The sequence below is a fragment of the Molothrus aeneus genome, chromosome 6, assembly GCF_037042795.1.
Source record: "Molothrus aeneus isolate 106 chromosome 6, BPBGC_Maene_1.0, whole genome shotgun sequence".
NCBI lineage: Eukaryota > Metazoa > Chordata > Aves > Passeriformes > Icteridae > Molothrus > Molothrus aeneus.
Window position 1 is genome coordinate 11,618,391 of NC_089651.1, and position 17,888 is coordinate 11,636,278.

At 43.5% G+C, this 17,888-nt stretch overlaps 1 protein-coding gene across 2 annotated transcripts in view; it reads left to right on the top strand.

The window, feature by feature from the left end:
- Positions 1–17,888, top strand: part of DENND2B (DENN domain containing 2B) — a 117,055-nt gene that overhangs the window by 40,200 nt on the left and 58,967 nt on the right. For both annotated transcript variants that reach the window (XR_010783881.1, XM_066552833.1), the window contains exon 3: positions 15,219–16,433. Coding sequence is in view for 1 of the 2 variants with exons in the window: in XM_066552833.1 (XP_066408930.1) it covers positions 15,219–16,433 (1,215 nt within the window). In the remaining variant the exon portion in view is untranslated. The remainder of the gene's footprint in view (positions 1–15,218; positions 16,434–17,888) is intronic.

A 17,888-nucleotide genomic window follows, 5' to 3' on the forward strand; every position in this document is an offset into this window, starting at 1 on the left:
CTCAATTTTTGTGGGCTACCAAGAGCAAACTTCTGGCTTGCCAGATTTCCCACACACCGGTGCCTTCAAAGCCAACACGTGAGACTGCAGAGAAAGGCTTTGCTCCTGTTTTGTTAAACATTAACAGCAGTTTCCTCCCCTTAAGCACACAAAGGGACAGAGGTTTGACAAACCCTCTCAGTGTGTCATTTGCTGCTTGACAAGTGAAGCAGGCAGTGCTCGGGGAGCACAGAGGCTATAGCAAAGTATGGACTGAGAATTCCTGCATCTCCATTCTGCATCTTTCCAGGAGGAAAGAGCTCCTGAGTAAGTCTGGGTGTGCTGAAGTGATGGCAGTGGTGGGCAGCTGTGTGCTTGTCAGAGGCACGAGGGGGGGAAACCAACACTGCAGAAGGGAAGAGCATGAAGTGCCATAGCACTGAATTCCTTAGTGTCCTTTCCCACAACCAATTTTGCAGGAGATGAACTGTCTACTCACAGACAGGAACTCAACAGCAACCTTCTGTTTACTGAGAGGAGCCATAGCAGTAGCTTTCATTCCCAGAGATTGCAGTTCTGGTGTAGGAGAAGTGACTTTGTAGGACTAAAACTCATTTTTAAAAACCTTCTCTTCCCATCCTCCCTCTACCTCTTTTGCTCTCAGGCAGAACCTCATGTCTCTAAGGCTAAATGCCTGTTTCTTGTCTTGAGATTCCTTTTTATCCCCTTTAATTCTTAAAGGTGATTATTAAGTTATGCAGCACTGTTCATACTCATGCTAAGCAGAACTTGCTTTTATTGTATAGAAAGTGCTGGTCCATTAGAGAGAGATCATAGTTGTTTATACTTAGGCTGAATAGGCTTTACAATGACTGTACTTTTCTAACTGCTGAGATGAAAACACAGGATTAAATGAGGTGCTGCTGGCACACTTTGTGTGTTGTCTTGGTTTTGATGCCTGGTTTCAGGTCTTGGGTTTTTGTGGCATCTTTTTTTTAATATACTTTCTGTGAAATGTGCTTTCTTGGCAATGAGACAACTTGCATTTTTTTTTTCCCCATTGAATAAAGAGCATAAGTCACAGGCTTGTGCTTTTCAGGAAAAAATCAGTATTATGGGTCCAACTCTGTGAGGTTCTGAGGGATGTAATTTAGGGTCAGAATCTGGACTTCAATTTACTGTTTCAAATATTCATTATCTGAGACCCCATGGGTTGCTGGAAGGAATTTGTTGTTTGTGTTGTAGTCTGTAGGGAGCAAATACTTTCAGAGCTGATGAGCTTATAAATGTTGCCTGTTGGTTTTTCTTGCTGAAACACAGATGCTGGTATTGCCTCACTTGCACCATAGCATTTTCATTTTCTGGATGCTTTGCCTGGTGCTACCTATGTGGCTTCCTGTAGGGACATGAAACTTAGTTTTGTCCTGGAAGTGAAAGGATGTATGACAGGAAAAATGTCTTGCTTTTAGTTGCTCTAAGTTAATGTTTACTTATCCTAAACTGAGGAAAACTTTCAGTTTTCTGTGCAGTATTTCTGTTGCAGGGCAGTGGCCACAAAATATTTTCATCCTTGGGTTACACTACATACAAATTCTTTCATAAGAAGTAAAAAGTGAAGTGAAATGTTAATATGTATTGGCCTGCTCCTTATAGAAGCCAGTGTAAAACTGAATCCACAGTTTTATAAGAAGCCAAAGTCTTGTGAGAATCAAAAGCTTATAAAGGATATATAAATCCCCCAGCTATTATTCTGATTCCAAATTTAGGCTTGAAATCCCACAGCTCTTGTAGGTGTGGTGCTGAAATCTGGTCTGGAAGGCTCATTTCAGCTGGATGAGTAATGGATGCATTTAAGTTACCCTTGATCACAGTGAACAAAGTCGTGGGGAGTGTCTTTCCCTGACCTAACTCTGCTCCTGTTGACAGTTATGGGCAGCAAAAGGCAGAGAGGAGCCAATGTCTGAATCTTTTGGAAAGTTTCCTTTAGATCATGTTTCTGAATGTTGGTGTGCACAGTGCTCCAGCACTGGCTGATTGTTCATTTGTTAATATGCAGTGAAACTGAATTAGGGCCAGATGTAGCCCTCAGTCAAGTTAAATTTGTCCTTGTCTGGACTCTTAGGTAAATAACTATGATAGCAACAAGTATTGCAAATCACGGCTTGGTTTTTTTCTTTTGCCTTTCTTCCCCTTTTTTCCTTCTTTTTTCAAATTTATTTTCAAGTTTATGTGTCTATGCCAACAGATTGGGAAATAAATAGATCAAAGAGTTTTTCAAAGTTCTGTTCAACTAAGGAAGAACCCCAACAACTTTTGGCTGGCCAATTTTTTCATATGATGCTCAGTTGTGGATATGCCCCACACATTTCCTCATTTTCCTGGCTTGTTTAGCTAAAAGTAGAGTGAAGCACACTGTAACCAGTCCGATGTAGTAGCCTGATTTACTTTTCAGTACAGATGTTATTCGAACATTTCAATGTATTTAAACAGAAACTTTATTTTTCATAAGTGTGCACTTGCACCAGATCAATGCCTTAAATCTTCCTGCACTAACTTTTGCATCAGTTTGGATCTTTAGCAACTTCTTCTTAGCAACACTTGATTTGTGCTATAGCATAAGGCAGAAAAAAAAAAAAATCAAACACTGGTTAACAGATTTTTAAAGGAAGTGAATGAAAAGAAATTCCCTCATAAATTCAAGTCAAGTATATAACTTCTTAATCAGTACAAAGCCATTGTATGGGCCAAGGCCGAGCCCATCGGCGACGATGGCAGCGCCTCCGGGATGACGTATTTAAGAAGTGAAAAAAGTTACTGTGCAGGAGGTGTTGCAGCCAAAGAGGAGAGGAGTGAGACTGTGTGAGAGGAACAGCCCTGCATGCACCAAGGTCAGTGCAGAAGGAGGGGCAGGAGGTGTTCCAGGCACTGGAGCTGAGACACCCCTGCAGCCCATGGTGAGGCAGCTGTGCCCCTGCAGCCCATGGAGGACCACGGGGATGCAGAGATCCACCTGCAGCCTGTGGAGGAGCCCATGCCAGAGCAGGTGGATGCCTGAAGGAGGCTGTGACCCCATGGGAAGCCCATGCTGGAGCAGGCTCCTGGCAGGACCCGTGGACCCGTGGAAAGAGGAGCCCACTCTGGAGAAGGGTTGCTGGCAGGACCTGTGATCTTGGGGTGGACTCACACTGGACCAGCACCCTGTGGAAGGGTGAACTGAAGGACTGCACCCTGTGGAAGGGACCCACCCAGAGCAGTTAATGAAGAGCTGCAGCCATGGGAAGGACCCACCTTGGAGAATTCTCTGGAGAACTCTCTCCCGCGGGAGACACCAAGCGCCGGAGCAAAGGAAGACTGTAACTGTCTCCCATGGGACAGACCCTGTGCCGGAGCCGGGGAGAAGTGTGACTGTCTCCAGTGGGAGCAACCCCATTCCAGAGCAGGGGAAAAATGCTCCTGTCTCCAGTGGGAGCAACCCCATTCCAGAGCAGGGGAAAAATGCTCCTGTCTCCAGTGGGAGCAACCCCATTCCAGAGCAGGGGAAAAATGCTCCTGTCTCCAGTGGGAGCAACCCCATTCCAGAGCAGGGGAAAAATGCTCCTGTCTCCAGTGGGAGCAACCCCATTCCGGAGCAGGGGAAAAATGCTCCTGTCTGCATTGGGAGCAACCCCATTCCGGAGCAGGGGAAAAATCCTCCTGTCTCCAGTGGGAGCAATTCCATTCTGGAGCAGGGGAAAAATGCTCCTGTCTGCATTGGGAGCAACCCCATTCTGGAGCAAGGGAAAAATGTTCCTGTCTGCATTGGGAGCAACCCCATTCTGGAGCAAGGGAAAAATGTTCCTGTCTGCATTGGGAGCAACCCCATTCTGGAGCAAGGGAAACATGTTCCTGTCTGCATTGGGAGCAACCCCATTCTGGAGCAAGGGAAACATGTTCCTGTCTGCATTGGGAGCAACCCCATTCTGGAGCAAGGGAAAAATGTTTCTGTCTCCAGTGGGAGCAACCCCATTCTGGAGCAAGGGAAAAATGTTTCTGTCTCCAGTGGGAGCAACCCCATTCCAGAGCAAGGGAAAAGTGTAACTGTCTCCATTGGGAGTGATCCCATGCCAGAGCAAGGGAAGATAACTGTCTCCAGTGGGAACGACCCCATTCCAGAGCAGGCGAAAGGTGGGAGTGTCTCCAGTGGGAGCGACCCCAGCCTGGAGCAAGGGAAGAGTGCAGTAAGTGTTTCCAGTGAGAGTGATCCCATTGTGGAGCAGGGGAAAAGTGTGACTGTCTCCAGTGGGAATGACCCCATTCTGGTGCAGGGGGAGAGTCTGAATGTCTCCAGTGGGAGCGACCCCCTGCCAGAACAAGGGAAGAGTGTAATAACAGTCTCCAGTGGGAGTGATCCCATTCCAGAGCAGGGGAAGAGTGGGACTGTCTCTAGTGGGATCGACCCCATTCCAGAACAAGGGAAGAGTGTAACAACTGTCTCCAGTGAGAGTGACCCCATTCCAGAGCAAGGAAAGAGTGTGAAGAGTCCCCTCCAGAAGGAAGAAGGAGCAGCAGAAGCGCTGTATGATGACCCGACCCCAGCCCCTGTTCCCAGTAGCTCTGTGCTGCTGCGGCAAAAGAGGTAGAGAAAATGGGGAGCAAAGTTGAGCTCAGGAAGAAAAGGGAGGGGTGGGGGAAAGGTGTTTTTAAGATTTGGGTATATTTCTCATGATGATACTCACATTTGATTGATAATTAACTTTTTTTCCCCCAAATGGTGTGATGGTAATTGGTAAGGGATATCTTCCTGTCCTTATCTCAACCCATGAGCTTTTTGTTACATTTTCTGTCCAGCTCCGGAAAGGGAGTGACAGAGCAGCTTTGGTGGCCACCTGGCATCCAGCCACATTTATGAACACTGGCAAGTGTACCAAGGGTCATGTTTGTCATCTTAGCTGCAATGTATTTTGCGTTCCATAAGGTCAGAGTGACTGAAGAAAATTATGATAAGAGAGGCCAGGGGTATAAACTTTGAAATCTTTCCTCCTTCAGATACAGGATGCAACTTCTGCAGATGAGACTTGTTGTATACTCAATTAATAGGTTTCCTTCTCTCTTCCTTGCTTTGCCACTTCCATGAGTCATCCTTCACTTATCAACTGCTCCCTTGACCTTCTGCTTCTCCAGGTGCCAAAAAAAACCAACTCCTGCATCTGATTTCTTTCTTTTTCTTTCTTTCATTTATATAAGAGAGAGATATTGTGTATGTGTGAGAGATATTACTACTGCTCCTGTCCAGAGTCTGTTATGAATGTTGGGCTACTTAGAAAACAAAAAAAAGTGTAACTTTTGGTAGGAAAACTGTTTTGCCTATCCTCAAAGGTTGCAATTAATGTCAGTGTATGTGTGAGTGACAGATGAGTTTAGAGGTGCAATTGTGTAACTCAATGACTGGAAAGTTCACAGAGGATGGTAATAGCATTTATTATGTTGGAAAAATAGTCCAAGTTTGAGCCCCAGGCATCTTTGGTGATTGAAGCAAGTGGAAATCCACTCTAAGGGCAAAAGAGAGAGGGCAAAGCTTATAAAATGAAGTTAAAGATGAAGAACAAGGGTACATTTCTCAGCTGTGTCATTCTTTGTACAAAAAATGTCCTTCAGGGAGGAGATAAGCTTTCCTGCCATGGAGTGTGCTGGTTTTATGACAGTACTTCAGGTTTTTGCTTACAGAGGAAGGTTGTAGCAAGTTGAACTGAGTTGTTAAATGTGTCTTGCCAACAGGATGGCACCCAGGTCAAGGATGAGTCAGACCTCAGAGGCCTGAGCACTCTTTGGGCAGAGTTTGAGATCAGAATGAGCTCTTCTTTTCCCCTGCCTCAGATGGTCCATATGACTTGTGACCTCCCTTCCCAGTGCATGAGCTCCAAGTGCACAGCAGTGAGACAGGCTGGGGCTGACAGGCTGTGTTTAGACAGGGTGATGCTGAGCTTCTTCTGCATTCACAGAGACAGTGCAGGACATTCTAGTCTAATGGTATTTTAAATTTTATTTTGTTTTGCTTTGCTTTTTATTTCCTCTGCAGTTCAGTAACTCCAGAAGCAACACAGATATTCTCAGATCGTTTCAATCCCTTTAGTATTATCCTGTGTGCCATATTGTATTTTCTCCAGATATTTCAGGCCTCGGACTTGATGGACTGTGATAGTGGTAGTTGAAATGAAGACAGAAATTAAGAATCCTGTTTCATAGCAGACAGATGGACAATGGCTTTTGGTTTTATAACCTGCTCTTCTGGGATGCTTTCTCACTGTGTTAAATAATCTAATTTGCAAAACTGGACAAAAGAAAATCTACAGAAAGATCTCACTGGACACTGGCAGCACATTGGGGACCACAGCTAAGCTGGTGGAACTGGAAGGAAAATGTGGATACTGGTAGGAAAGGCAAATAAAATATTTTATATTTATTCTGAAACAAACTCCTCAGAGTAGATGAGGTTAAGAAAGTTTGTAGAAGATGGGAGTTCTGAATTCTTATTATTTTTCTGTCCCTGTTGGATAGTTATACTTGAGTCTATTTGATGAGGTTTTGCATTACCTAGAAGCTGATTTATATGTGAAGCAGGGAAAGCAGATTTGTCTCTATTCTGGATTAGTGAGCAGCCAGGATTTAGGACTTTTTGAGTTCCTGTTCAGATCTTTTCTCTGTGGATATAGAGTATTTCAGAAAAGTATAGAGTGACCTTGTGAGGTTTTCTGACTTGTCAGGGCAGAAGAGGGATGAGCCTATTTCCCAACAACTTTCAAAACCCAAATTTCAGATTTGGAGGTTGCCAAACCCAGAATGCCCTCAGATATCTTGAAAACTGAGCGTCACAATTAATAAAAATAATTTTTAATGCTTCCCAAATTGCATTTGCGTGAGCATAGAAAACTTGGAAAGCTTTGTCAGAATTAGTTCCACGGAGTTTATTGCTTTGATATTGCGGGACAGATGAGCAAGCCTCTTGAAAAATCACCTGTGCTTTGAAAAAGCAAAGTTGAGAGCCTCTATGTGCACTGGGATTTTTAATAGTCAGCATGTTCAGACATGCTGCTAAAGAACAAGTTTCAAGGAAAGGCAGTTCTTAAATAGACAAATGAAGGTTTGTGCTTTCTGCCTGGTTTAAGAAAATAATGCCATCACTTGCTGCATTGCCACTCCCTCTCCTGCAAAACTCCCAAGATCTAAAGATATCAGGTAAGACTAAAACATACTGAGCCAATTCCAGAAGAATAACTATAGTGGAGCTGTAACAATGCAAATATCTCTTGCATAAATTATTATTCAGAACATGTTATGGGAAAAGACTAACTCCAAGGGAGGCTTTCCTTTTTCAACTTTGAATCATATTTTTGGAGCAAAAAGTGAGAGATGGTCCCATGAAACCAGTGCAGTTTACTTTGGTGGAAAAGAGAGAATGGCTTACTCTAATACTTCTGTTCTTGCTTTTTGATTTTATCACAGTCAGCTTCTGATGCCTGTGATGGAAATACACACCCCAGGCTTGTTGGTATTCTTTGCCTTGGGTAGTTATTTATGTCTGAACAGAGGAGGTGAAAAAGGCTTAAAGGGGGAATTGTTTAAAGACCACCCTGCCCTTGCCTTGTAACAGGACACAAGACAGCCATAAATCTGGCGTGGCAGGGAATCTAACCCTCTCAGTCTAGATAATTTCACAATTTCCTGTTATCTTCTTCCCCCTCACTTGGCAAACACACCTAGTGCTTGCTGATTGATGGCATTTTATTTTAGTCATTCCTCATGGTCAGATTAGTCTTGCTGTCTTGTCTTTATGGATCCAGGCTAATTCAAGAATTTAGGATCTGACTCATCAACTTTGATTTCTTTGCCCTTGTTTTGTACAGTGGTAGAGCATAGTTGCCACTTCATGTAATTTACTTTGGCAGAATGACTCTTGCATTTCCCTGATGTAAATCAGATCTTTTTGCTTCTGAGCCATAAAAGTACAGTTGATCTGCAGTCAGCTGTGATTGTGTGTACTTTTCTTCATGAACCAACTGCAAAGGCCCACAGCTCTGGGGTGAGGGGCTGTTAAACACAGGAACCCTTCACCACAGCACCCCTGCAAATCCACCCCACAATTGTTAACATTGACTCAGTACTTGGGAGCACAGACACTGGGGCTTTTAAAAACCACACACAGAGCCTGGTCTTTTTTTTTTTTTTTGCCTGTTTCACAGTCCTATCATTCTGTAGCTAGTTCTGATATGGTTTCAGTTTTTATTTCAATGGAAAGTATCAGAACTCCTTGGGGGAAAAAAATTCAGAAGTACAAACAGGAAAATAATTGGTGATTCTAGTTTTGTTCTATCTTTAAACATACTGTGATTTGTTCTCCACTTTGATTTTACTGCCTATTCTCTCCAAATGCAGGGACTTTTCCATCCCAGCACAAGTTCATGAGAGTGACCCTATTTCAAACAATCTTATAATGCAGACTCACTGCTCAGTTTAGAAAGTACAAGTTTTTTGTCTTGTTTTTGTCACAATCCCAAAGTCAGCAATAACAGGGGGATATTATCTGGAATGCAGATTTTTGGGGATTTTAGGCAGACTCCTGGTGAGAGCTCAAAGATTATAAAGGGTCTGGTGTAAGAGGGTTTGTTCTGCTGTTACGTACCTCACTTTCTTTCCCAAGAGAGAGGCAAGATATGACAAGTTGCACCACTTGTTCCAGCACCAAGCTGAATCAGCTCAAAAATCACCTTACTGGTGTGTGCCCAGCATTTGAGTGTGAAAAGTTCATCTCCTTTATTTGTCATAAACTCTTATTTAGATTTAAGATAATTAAATACAATCTGTAATTATCTACTTGAGTTATGTAGAAAATGAAAATGCTGTGTGCTGTGAGAGTGCAGAATATATTATAATAGAAGGGTTTACTGCCAAATGAGAATGGATTTAAATTCAGTAGTGCAGGAGGTCTCTTTGGCCTTAATGTTCCCATAATCCCTGGTTACAAGAAGTAACAACAAAGGTTTTAAAGTCCTTTTCTGCTCCTGGAACAGTTAAGACATTAAAAGACTCAATTTATATTCTTTGGTGCAGTACAAGGCAGCAGTCCAAGCCTAGATGACTGTTTATATTTGAAAAGAAAAAGTCAGAACTCAAAGGATCATCAATACATGGGATTCTTGTGGGCCACCTCAACTAAGCAGCAAAGCTTAGATTCTTAGATTTCAGATCACCCGTTCTGGTGATGGTTGTACATTTTACCCTCATGCTAACCCAGTTAGAGCAGCCTGACTCCCTGCATTTGTCCCCTGCTGAGTCTTTGCAGCAGTCACTGCCTCTGCCTGTCTGTGCCCTCTGGTGAGGAAAGGAAATGGCACATTGTCACAAAGAGATAATGCTGAATCCACGCTGCTCTGTGAAATGACTCATTCTGTAACTCATTTCAAAGTGCAACCCCACCATTGACTGCTGTTGTTGGACAGCTAAAAGTGCTGTCACAGTCCTTTGGAGGAAAGCATAGAGGAATTTTATTACTAATTCTTGTATAGAGAGAGAAAGAAGGAATTTTTGGAGAAGTGTTCCTCATCATTGCTTCTATCAAAAAGTCCTTATGCTTTTTTGGTCTCCTTAAATTACTCTGCCTTTTTATACCTGAAGAGGCCTGGGAGATTGCTGTGCTGCAGTGGTGTGTTCAGTTTCTGTTTGTGCAAAAGTATTGATTTGTACTGGGAGCTTTCCCAAGAATGTCTGACAAAGGCAGAAGAGTTTATGTGCTCTGTTTGTTTGCGCTGTGATTTTCTGGCAGCACTGCCCTTGGTGGGGTGTGAAACTGTACTGGTTTCAAGGAGCTGTGGTTACTGAACCTCTGCAAAGGGCTTGTTCTGTGCAGGTCACAAAAGGAAGGGGACAAAACCACCGTTTCTAATTTGAGCTATCGGTCTCTACGTGTTTTCTCTCCTCTGCCTGCCTTGTCAAATCAGGTAGAAGTTTGATATAAATGAATATCACAGTGACCCCTTACATCTGTTTTCAGCAGCAGCACACGAAAATGTGCATGGTATAGCGAATGGTTCCAACTAGCAGGTGAGCAGGGTGTGCTTCCTTCTCACTTTGCCTGGCTCTGGGAAGGATGGATTCCAGGATCTGCACTCAGAGTGGCTGGCAGTTGGTGGCTGAATATTCCTTAGCATTCTCTCTTACAAATTTCCAGAAAATGTCCAAGTTAGATCCTCATTTACCTATCAGGGCAGCTTTAGTGCATGTGTTAAACATGAGTTTTGCTGCCCCTGCAAAGAGAAATTTCTGTTGCTTTTGCTTCAGATCTCCTTAAATATTGGCTAGAGCAACAAGAAGTTTCTAGTGCTGGCCAAATCTACACATTCCTAAACTCACAGTCCTATGGTCACAGCTGATTCTGATGTTACTGCTACCCTCAAGCAGGTTAGGTTGTCCTGATGAAATGGCACAATGCCCTGAGAAGAACCAGGAATGAGAAAAAAACCCTAAATAAAATATTTAGAAAGCAATATTTTTTCTAATAAAAGTGGGGAGAATGTCCTGAGGAGTAAAGCCAGTGCTGGGATTCTTTGCACCCAGCATCAGTGTCACTGGGAAATGATGGGACCTCATCAACAGGAGCCTGGAAAACCCAGTACCTTTTTGTCATCGTGTTCCTTGTTCTTCTTTCAGTAAATTGGGCTCCCATGCATGAGCATGTTAGAGTGGGAAATTCCCTGGATCAGAGAGCTAAAATCTCTCCTACTATTCTGTACATGTCAGTTTAAGAAGAGCAGATGGGATTTACAAAACTTAAAAATTGCTGAGTGGCTTCTTCCAGCTTGCCTTTCCTCAGGACAGGATGATCTGTGGGGTCACTCCTGACACTTCAGGAAAGCTAAAACGGTGCTGCAGAGTCTGAGCTGCTTAGCTCAGAGGTCAGAGCAGGGTAGTGAGAGTTGAGAGTCCTGTAACTCTTTCAAGGCAAGTCACTTAAGCACCCTCCAGTCACTGTTAAAGCCTGAAATGCAACCTAAGATTTTTCTTACTGTGTATATAAAGTGTATATATTGGATAAAGTGTATGCTGGATCTTGGATGCAAATGCCTCAATAAATGCACATTCTGATTATCCACCCATACTCTGATTCCCAAGGCACAAACCCAGCTCCAGAGCCACCCTTCTGGCTGCCTCCCATTGTTAAAAGTTACTCATGAAGTTGTGGGAATTTTCTGCTGCTCTTTCCTGGAGTTGATGTTTGGCATTGGAAGCAGGAAGGAGCTGTGCCTCTGCTCAACTGGATCAAAAGGCCAAGCCCCCTCTAGTTTTAAATACTAATTTTGTATTGCTCACTTTCAGAGTGGTTTCCAAGAATTAAAATTTTCCTCTTCTATAAACAGACAAATGTTATCACCCCATTTTGCAGGAAGAAGATTGGTGTCTTGTCCAAAATTGAAGACTCTTTGACTTTTAGGTCAGATGGAGGGTGAGAACTCGGGCACTTTTGGCACCAAGAATGAGCTCTTCTCCATCCCCATAGATTTTCAGTACAAGTTAGCCTTGCTAAAAGGCAGGAACTCAGTTTTTTCATCTTTTGCCTTGTGATGAGTAGGTTGCAAATTATCTTAAAGGAAGTGTGTCTGTTCTCTTCTTGGTGCAGCTGAGATGCAGCTCTACTGGTATCCACATGTGGTCACTGGACCTGGTGAAAGGAGATGCCTTTACTAGAGAAAACAATAGAATATGAATATTTGAGAGTAGCCCTCTAGAATTACAGTTTTTGTAAATTACGAGTTTTTTCTATGTTTGGGTGACCAAAAGAGAAACTGAAGAGAAGAGACTGAATCAGAATGTGAAGATCAGTTGTATCTACAGTTCAAAATCCTACAGGGCATGACTGATATTATCAGTTTCCTCCTACTGTGGGTAACTGCTCATTTCTCAAGGAAAAAAATCACAATACCAAAGCTGAGCATGATCTAGAGAGCTGGAAAGCACCTCTTGGATTCTGTCTGCTCTCCTTGGTGAGCAGCAATGAGTTCCAGCAGAAAGGTGCTTCCAGGATCTGTCACCTGTTTAGAGGACATTGTGGGCTGCTTGGCAGCCTTTGAGACTGCAGTGCATGCCTGACTTGCTTGGGGTTTGGGCACTGCACTCCTAGGGCTGTGTGTTGGAAGAATGCCCCTAGGGAATCAGAGCCACTTAGAATGGTGTCTTTTGTGAAATGCTTATATCCTCAAAGAAATAATCCTTGCCCAAAATGAAGGTCTTGGTCAAGGGAACTTGTTAAGAAAGCTAAACTTGATTCCATCATCTCTATTTATAGATGGCATTTGGAAAGTCTGTGTAATGATATGCATTGTGAGGGGCTGCACCATATTGTTCTGTGTGAAGAAAACTTCAATTAAAAGCATTTTGCTTAACAGTCTTTTTGAGGAAGGTTGCAAGTTTCCTAATTATCCAACTCTGTCCAGTAATACTAGTTTTAAAGTCTGTGGAACTATTGTGCCTTCAAGAGAACATTCTTCTAGTGGAAGTAAGTTTCTTAGGGAAGAACCATTTTATTATCTACTGATCAGCTTTTAGACTTGTTTTTCTCCTTCATTCTGTTACTTTCCAGCATCCTTTAGAGAATGTATGCTGAAACCTTTGAGACAAAGCTCTGTTTCTCCTTGTTGTGGAATAAGTCCTCTAGATTCTTTCTGAATTACTCAAATTTAGAGTGTAATACAGTGTAAAACCAGAATCTATTTCTTAACTGAGGTAACCCAAGTCTTTGAGGGCAAAGTCCTGCAGAAGGCCTGGGGCTCTGCAGCCCCAGTTTAGCACAGTGGAAGTGATTGGGAGTTTTGTAACTGAATTTGGGGGTTTCAATATGAGGCCTTAATTGCAGTTACCTTACTTGGAACCTGGGGTCTAAACGAATGGCTCATGCCTCTTAAGAAGAAATGTTTTACAACTTCTTCGGGTTATGCAAACCATAATTTTCCCCTTTTCCTCGTTCCCTGATGAATCACCAAACCTTTTCCTGACAGTGGAAATAGCTGAAAAGATATTTCTTAGATTATAAGGAGATGAAGGATTTTGCCTATGGTATTTTCTGTGCAGTGTGTCAAAGGCAGAGAGAGGTGTCTGATTATCTGATTGTCAGCATGTTCTTCACCTCCGCTGTCCAATTTTACTGACCTTATCCCTGTCATTTTATATTTTATTCTTGCTATTGCCAGTACAGATCAGAGTCTAATAAGCAAGTTGTAACATGCTAAACCATTCCACAGGGCCTCTTCTGTCCCTATCCAGTAGCTGAATCCTGACAGTGGATTTAGCCAACATGCACCTACTGAGGCTGTAGTGGAGGCGGTAGTCCTTTGACATAAAATACTGGAAAATACATATCACTGGGTAATGCCTGTTTCCTTGAGAGAAAGGTCAGTGCAGCTCTGGGATGGGTCTGCATGATATGAAAGAATTAGGAGAACATGATCTCAAATCTAAGTTAAGGCAGTGTTATGAATAATATAAAAATTTGGCTTTGTGGTATCAACCTGAAGAAACTGAGATGAGACAGGCTGAAATAATGAAGGATCAGGGTGCCCCACTAAGCCTGAGGAGGCTGATTTAGCTTTAATCTTCAGGCACTTTAAGGGTATGTTGGCCAAGGTAATGCCAGGTAATCTACTACAACAGCAGCAACAGCCAGCCAAAATCACTCATCATCTGTCACCTGCTTTTGATCTTCTCAGATCTCTTAAGACACCTGTCTGCAGCTATATAGAATGGCAGGAAATTCAACTTCTAGGATGCAAAGAGCATATTCTGGCATGCATCTTTTCTTGTCCTGCTTTAGGCAGTTGTTGTAGGAGTGTTCGCCATCATCTTTGGCATGAGATCTCTTCTCCTACAGGCATGTTTATCTTTCAAAACAGTAAAGAAATAAAAGTCACCAAGCAGTGTAACTTCTGTGACAAACAGACTTGCTTGTTCTCAGGCCTCTGAAAAAAGAAATCAGTTCCCTTTTGTCATAATTTGATTATTCTATTTTTCTGACTTTTTTGGTGATATTTTTGAGCTTTGATTGTGAAGTATCTGCTGTAGGAAACTGGGATGAAATCTGATAATTTGGTTTGAGGCTGCATTTGAAAGAAAAGAAAATATTTCCTGTGTCAAAGTAAATTTTTCAGAAACCACTCCAGTGCTCTAGATTTTTTGGATTAACGCACAGAAATTGGAACTTCTGCTGTAGGTATTGGCTGGCTGTTGGGAAGAAAACAATATAGCAGCAGAGATCTTCTGAATCTCTTCTCCCTTTGCGCTAGTACAGACATTTGCTCCCCTGATTTCTTTTGGGCAAGCAGTTCTTTTATTTGGATCTTGCCTGAGTACAGGTCAGTTGATAAAAAACAGCTTGTCCACAGTCTTCACACAGTAGAAACTTAATAGCATATGCAAGACATTACTTATGGGTTCTTGCTCTTTTTCCTGTACTGTCTGAAACAGAAAGGAGTTAACATTCAAGGAGTTGTGATTACTTCTCCTATGATTTGTATGTATGGATTTTGGCAGGGTGGCAAACCCCCTTTTTTGACACAGTTTTGGCTTAATTTCCTTACTGCTGGCTCGTCACTGATGAGCCAAATGATTAATGTGTTATTTAATGTCCTTGCGTCTTTTTGTTCTTAAAAGTCCTTGCAACAATGTACAGAACCCCAGTAACAATAGCTGATTTTGCAAACCATGGCTAGAATTTGTTCCAAGGGTTTTTTCCAGGGTAACACTGAGATCTTTCTATGTAGTTTATACTCTTCAACACATAGTGTGAGCAGATTAATGTGTTTTCTCAGTGTGTAATATTCTTTTGATAAGAAATTACTTCTGTTTGATAAGGGGAATTTAATCTGTTGGCCACAGCACCAGCTCCAAGACAAACCAGGTCTACTCATCTGCACGTGGTAGATGCTTTCAGGGCAGAGGTGTGCTATGAGAATCTCAGCTGGTTTTGAGTTCAGGAAACTTGGAAAAGCAGGAGGTCAAACACAGGTGAGAAAACTTGTTTTGGATGTGCCAAGTGTCCTGCTCATGGCCAGTTAAAGGCTGCCACCTCCCACCCCTGACTGTGGCCAAATGGTCACTGGTGTCTCAATGATGCTTTGGAGGGGTCTTGCAGTATGGAGACCTGCAGCCAGAAGAAAGTTGGCAAATAACTCCAGTTGTTTCCCCAAGGCCTTGATTTTTTTATTTCTTTTTGTTTCCAGGTGCCAGTCAGCCAGTCCGCCACCCCTGCTGTCCCCTCAAAGGAGCCCTGCCTACCCCCTCAGTGACAGTGAGGACTCCTCCCGCTCTGCTGGGCTCTCCAGAGTCTCCAGCTCCAGGCTGTGCCTCAAGGACTGGAACAGCCGCACATCTACGCTGCGCAGCACCTCCACGAGCCCCTCGGACACCGACTCGCTGAGCCGTCCCCTCAAAGCCATCAGCGTGGGTGCTCTGGATAAAAGGCTGTCCGTGTTCAAGGCTGACCAGAAGGAGAGTCCAAATGAGGGCCAAGATGGGGAAGCAGTAGGGAGCCATCCGCTCACCCGGAGCACTCTGTCCTTGGGCACTGCCACCAAACTGAGGACCCTCTCCAGCAGCAGGGTGAGCGTCCGCTCGCAGACGTTGGACATCAGGCAGAAGATCACAGAATGGGAGTGCCGCCGGGAGCTGTCCCCCAGGGCCAGCGTGTGCATGGACAAGAGGGATGCTGGGGAGAGGTCAGGCAGTGAGAGCTGCCCCAGTGTGCTGACCTCTCCCTGCAGCGACAAGACATTTGATTTCAAAGGGTTCAGAAGAATGAGCCGAACATTTTCCGAGTGCTCTTACCCGGAAACGGAGGAGGAGGAACTGCTGGATAGGGATTCCTGCCATCGGTTTGAGAAGAGACTGGGCAGGAGTGAACCTCCTTCTGCCACTTTCCTTAAGAGCCATGTGAGGAAAGAGTCCTCTGCTGTGCTCAACAGAATCCAGAAGATCGAGCAGGCACTGAAGGAGCAGTCGGGCAGAGGCCTCCCTCAGTTACCAAGCAGCTGCTACAGTGTTGACAAAGGGAGGAAAAAGTCTGGGACTCTGCCTACTGTGGAGGGACTGAGTGAAACCCCCAGCGATAGCAAAGGCGGGGGTGTTATTTTGGGGAGTGAACCAGAAAGCCCTCCTGAGGCTGAGAAAAGCAGTAAAACAAAACAGGGCGTTACTGCGAGCTCAGTGGGCCCCAGAGTGCTCCTGGAAAGCGCGCCCAACAGCGCCGTGAACCCTGTCCCCAAGCCCAAACGCACCTTTGAGTACGAGGCAGACAAGTCCCACAAGAGTAAACCAAGCAATGGCCTACCTCCATCTCCCACAGCTGCTGCTCCTCCTCCCCTCCCGTCCACGCCCGCGCCCCCCGTGACCAGAAGGCAGAAGAAGGAGTCGCGCTTTCACCGAAAATCCCAGAACAGGTAAAAGCCAAGGGAAATGTGTTGTGTTTGCAGGGAATGCCTCAACAAAGGCAGGAATGATGCATCTGACTCCATGTTCTCAGCAGGCTAATTTATTACTTTATAATACTATATTATATTAAAGAATACTATACTATACTAACTAAAGAATACAGAAAGGATATTTACTGAATGCCAAAAAGCCAATAATGAAAACTCGTGACTCTTTCCAGAGTCAGCTTGGCCCTGATTGGCCAATGAGTCAAAACAACTCACACCAGAATCCAATGAAACAATCACCGGTGGATAAACAATCTCCAAACACATTCCACGTGAACAAAACAGAGGAGAAGCAAATGAGATAAGAATTTTCTTTTTTCTCTGAGGCTTCTCAGCTTCCCAGGAGAAAAATCCTGGGCGAAGGGATTTTTTTCAGAGAATGTGAATGCCACAGAAATGTACTCAGTTCTCCAAATGGATAAATAAATGGGCTATATTTTTGCTGTAGCAATATTCTAAATTCTCCCTCTAATGCAGTGCTTTTGATGTAAGGAAATCTAGGAATTGCATGCAAGACAAGTGGGTTTTTTTCTGCTGGTCTGTGCTGATGGAATGCACTGGTACAATACCTTTGAATGCCTTCAGTTTTGGAGTTCTAAAATCTGCATCCCTCGATTCCCCAAAAAGCTCTAGGTTAGGTGTGCTAAAGGTTATCTAGTTAATTCTAGCACAAATGCCCTTGTTGGCGATTTTTAATGGACCATAATTTCATTATTGTCTGGTATGGGACTGTAGCTGCTCCCTCACAGCTTTTTCTTCCTGTAAAATGTACTTGCAGAGGTTTTCTATTTCCAAAGTTCATTACTATAGTAGTTGTGTCAGTTTTATGCAACGTGGGTGATTTTATTTAATTCAGTCCTGAGGAATATTATCCTAAATTATTATCAAAAAACTGTAGAGGATTAATGCTGAGAGAACTGTTTCATCACAGAAAGTCCTCTATGTTTTCCTGAGTTAATGATGGGGAGAGTGTATGGCTACATTTCCCCAGCAATTTGTGGAGCTTGGCTTATTTTAATCACGTGATTCCTCTTGAGTTTTAGACATGGTAAACCTCATTCTGCTCATTGCTTGGAAAATTGTAGGCACAGTTGTTGCTGAGCATTCAAATTGCAGCATTTTTAACGAGTTCACCTGCCTGTGCTTGTGTATGATTGACACCCTCCCTTGATATTTAGTAATGAGGTTTGCAAGGAACTGCTAAGCAGGAGCTCAGAAGCACACTATCCCTTCAGATTCTGCTGCTTGATGTTGGCTCAATTATTACAAGTTTTTAGCACAACCTCACCTGAATTATACTGGGACAAGAAGAGAAGAGGAGCCTTCAGCTTCTGTCCTTTTCTCTCAGGAGACACCTGCTCCTGAAAGATCAAACAGCTCTGCTGAGGCAGGTTGTTTCTTCCAGAAAGGCATGGA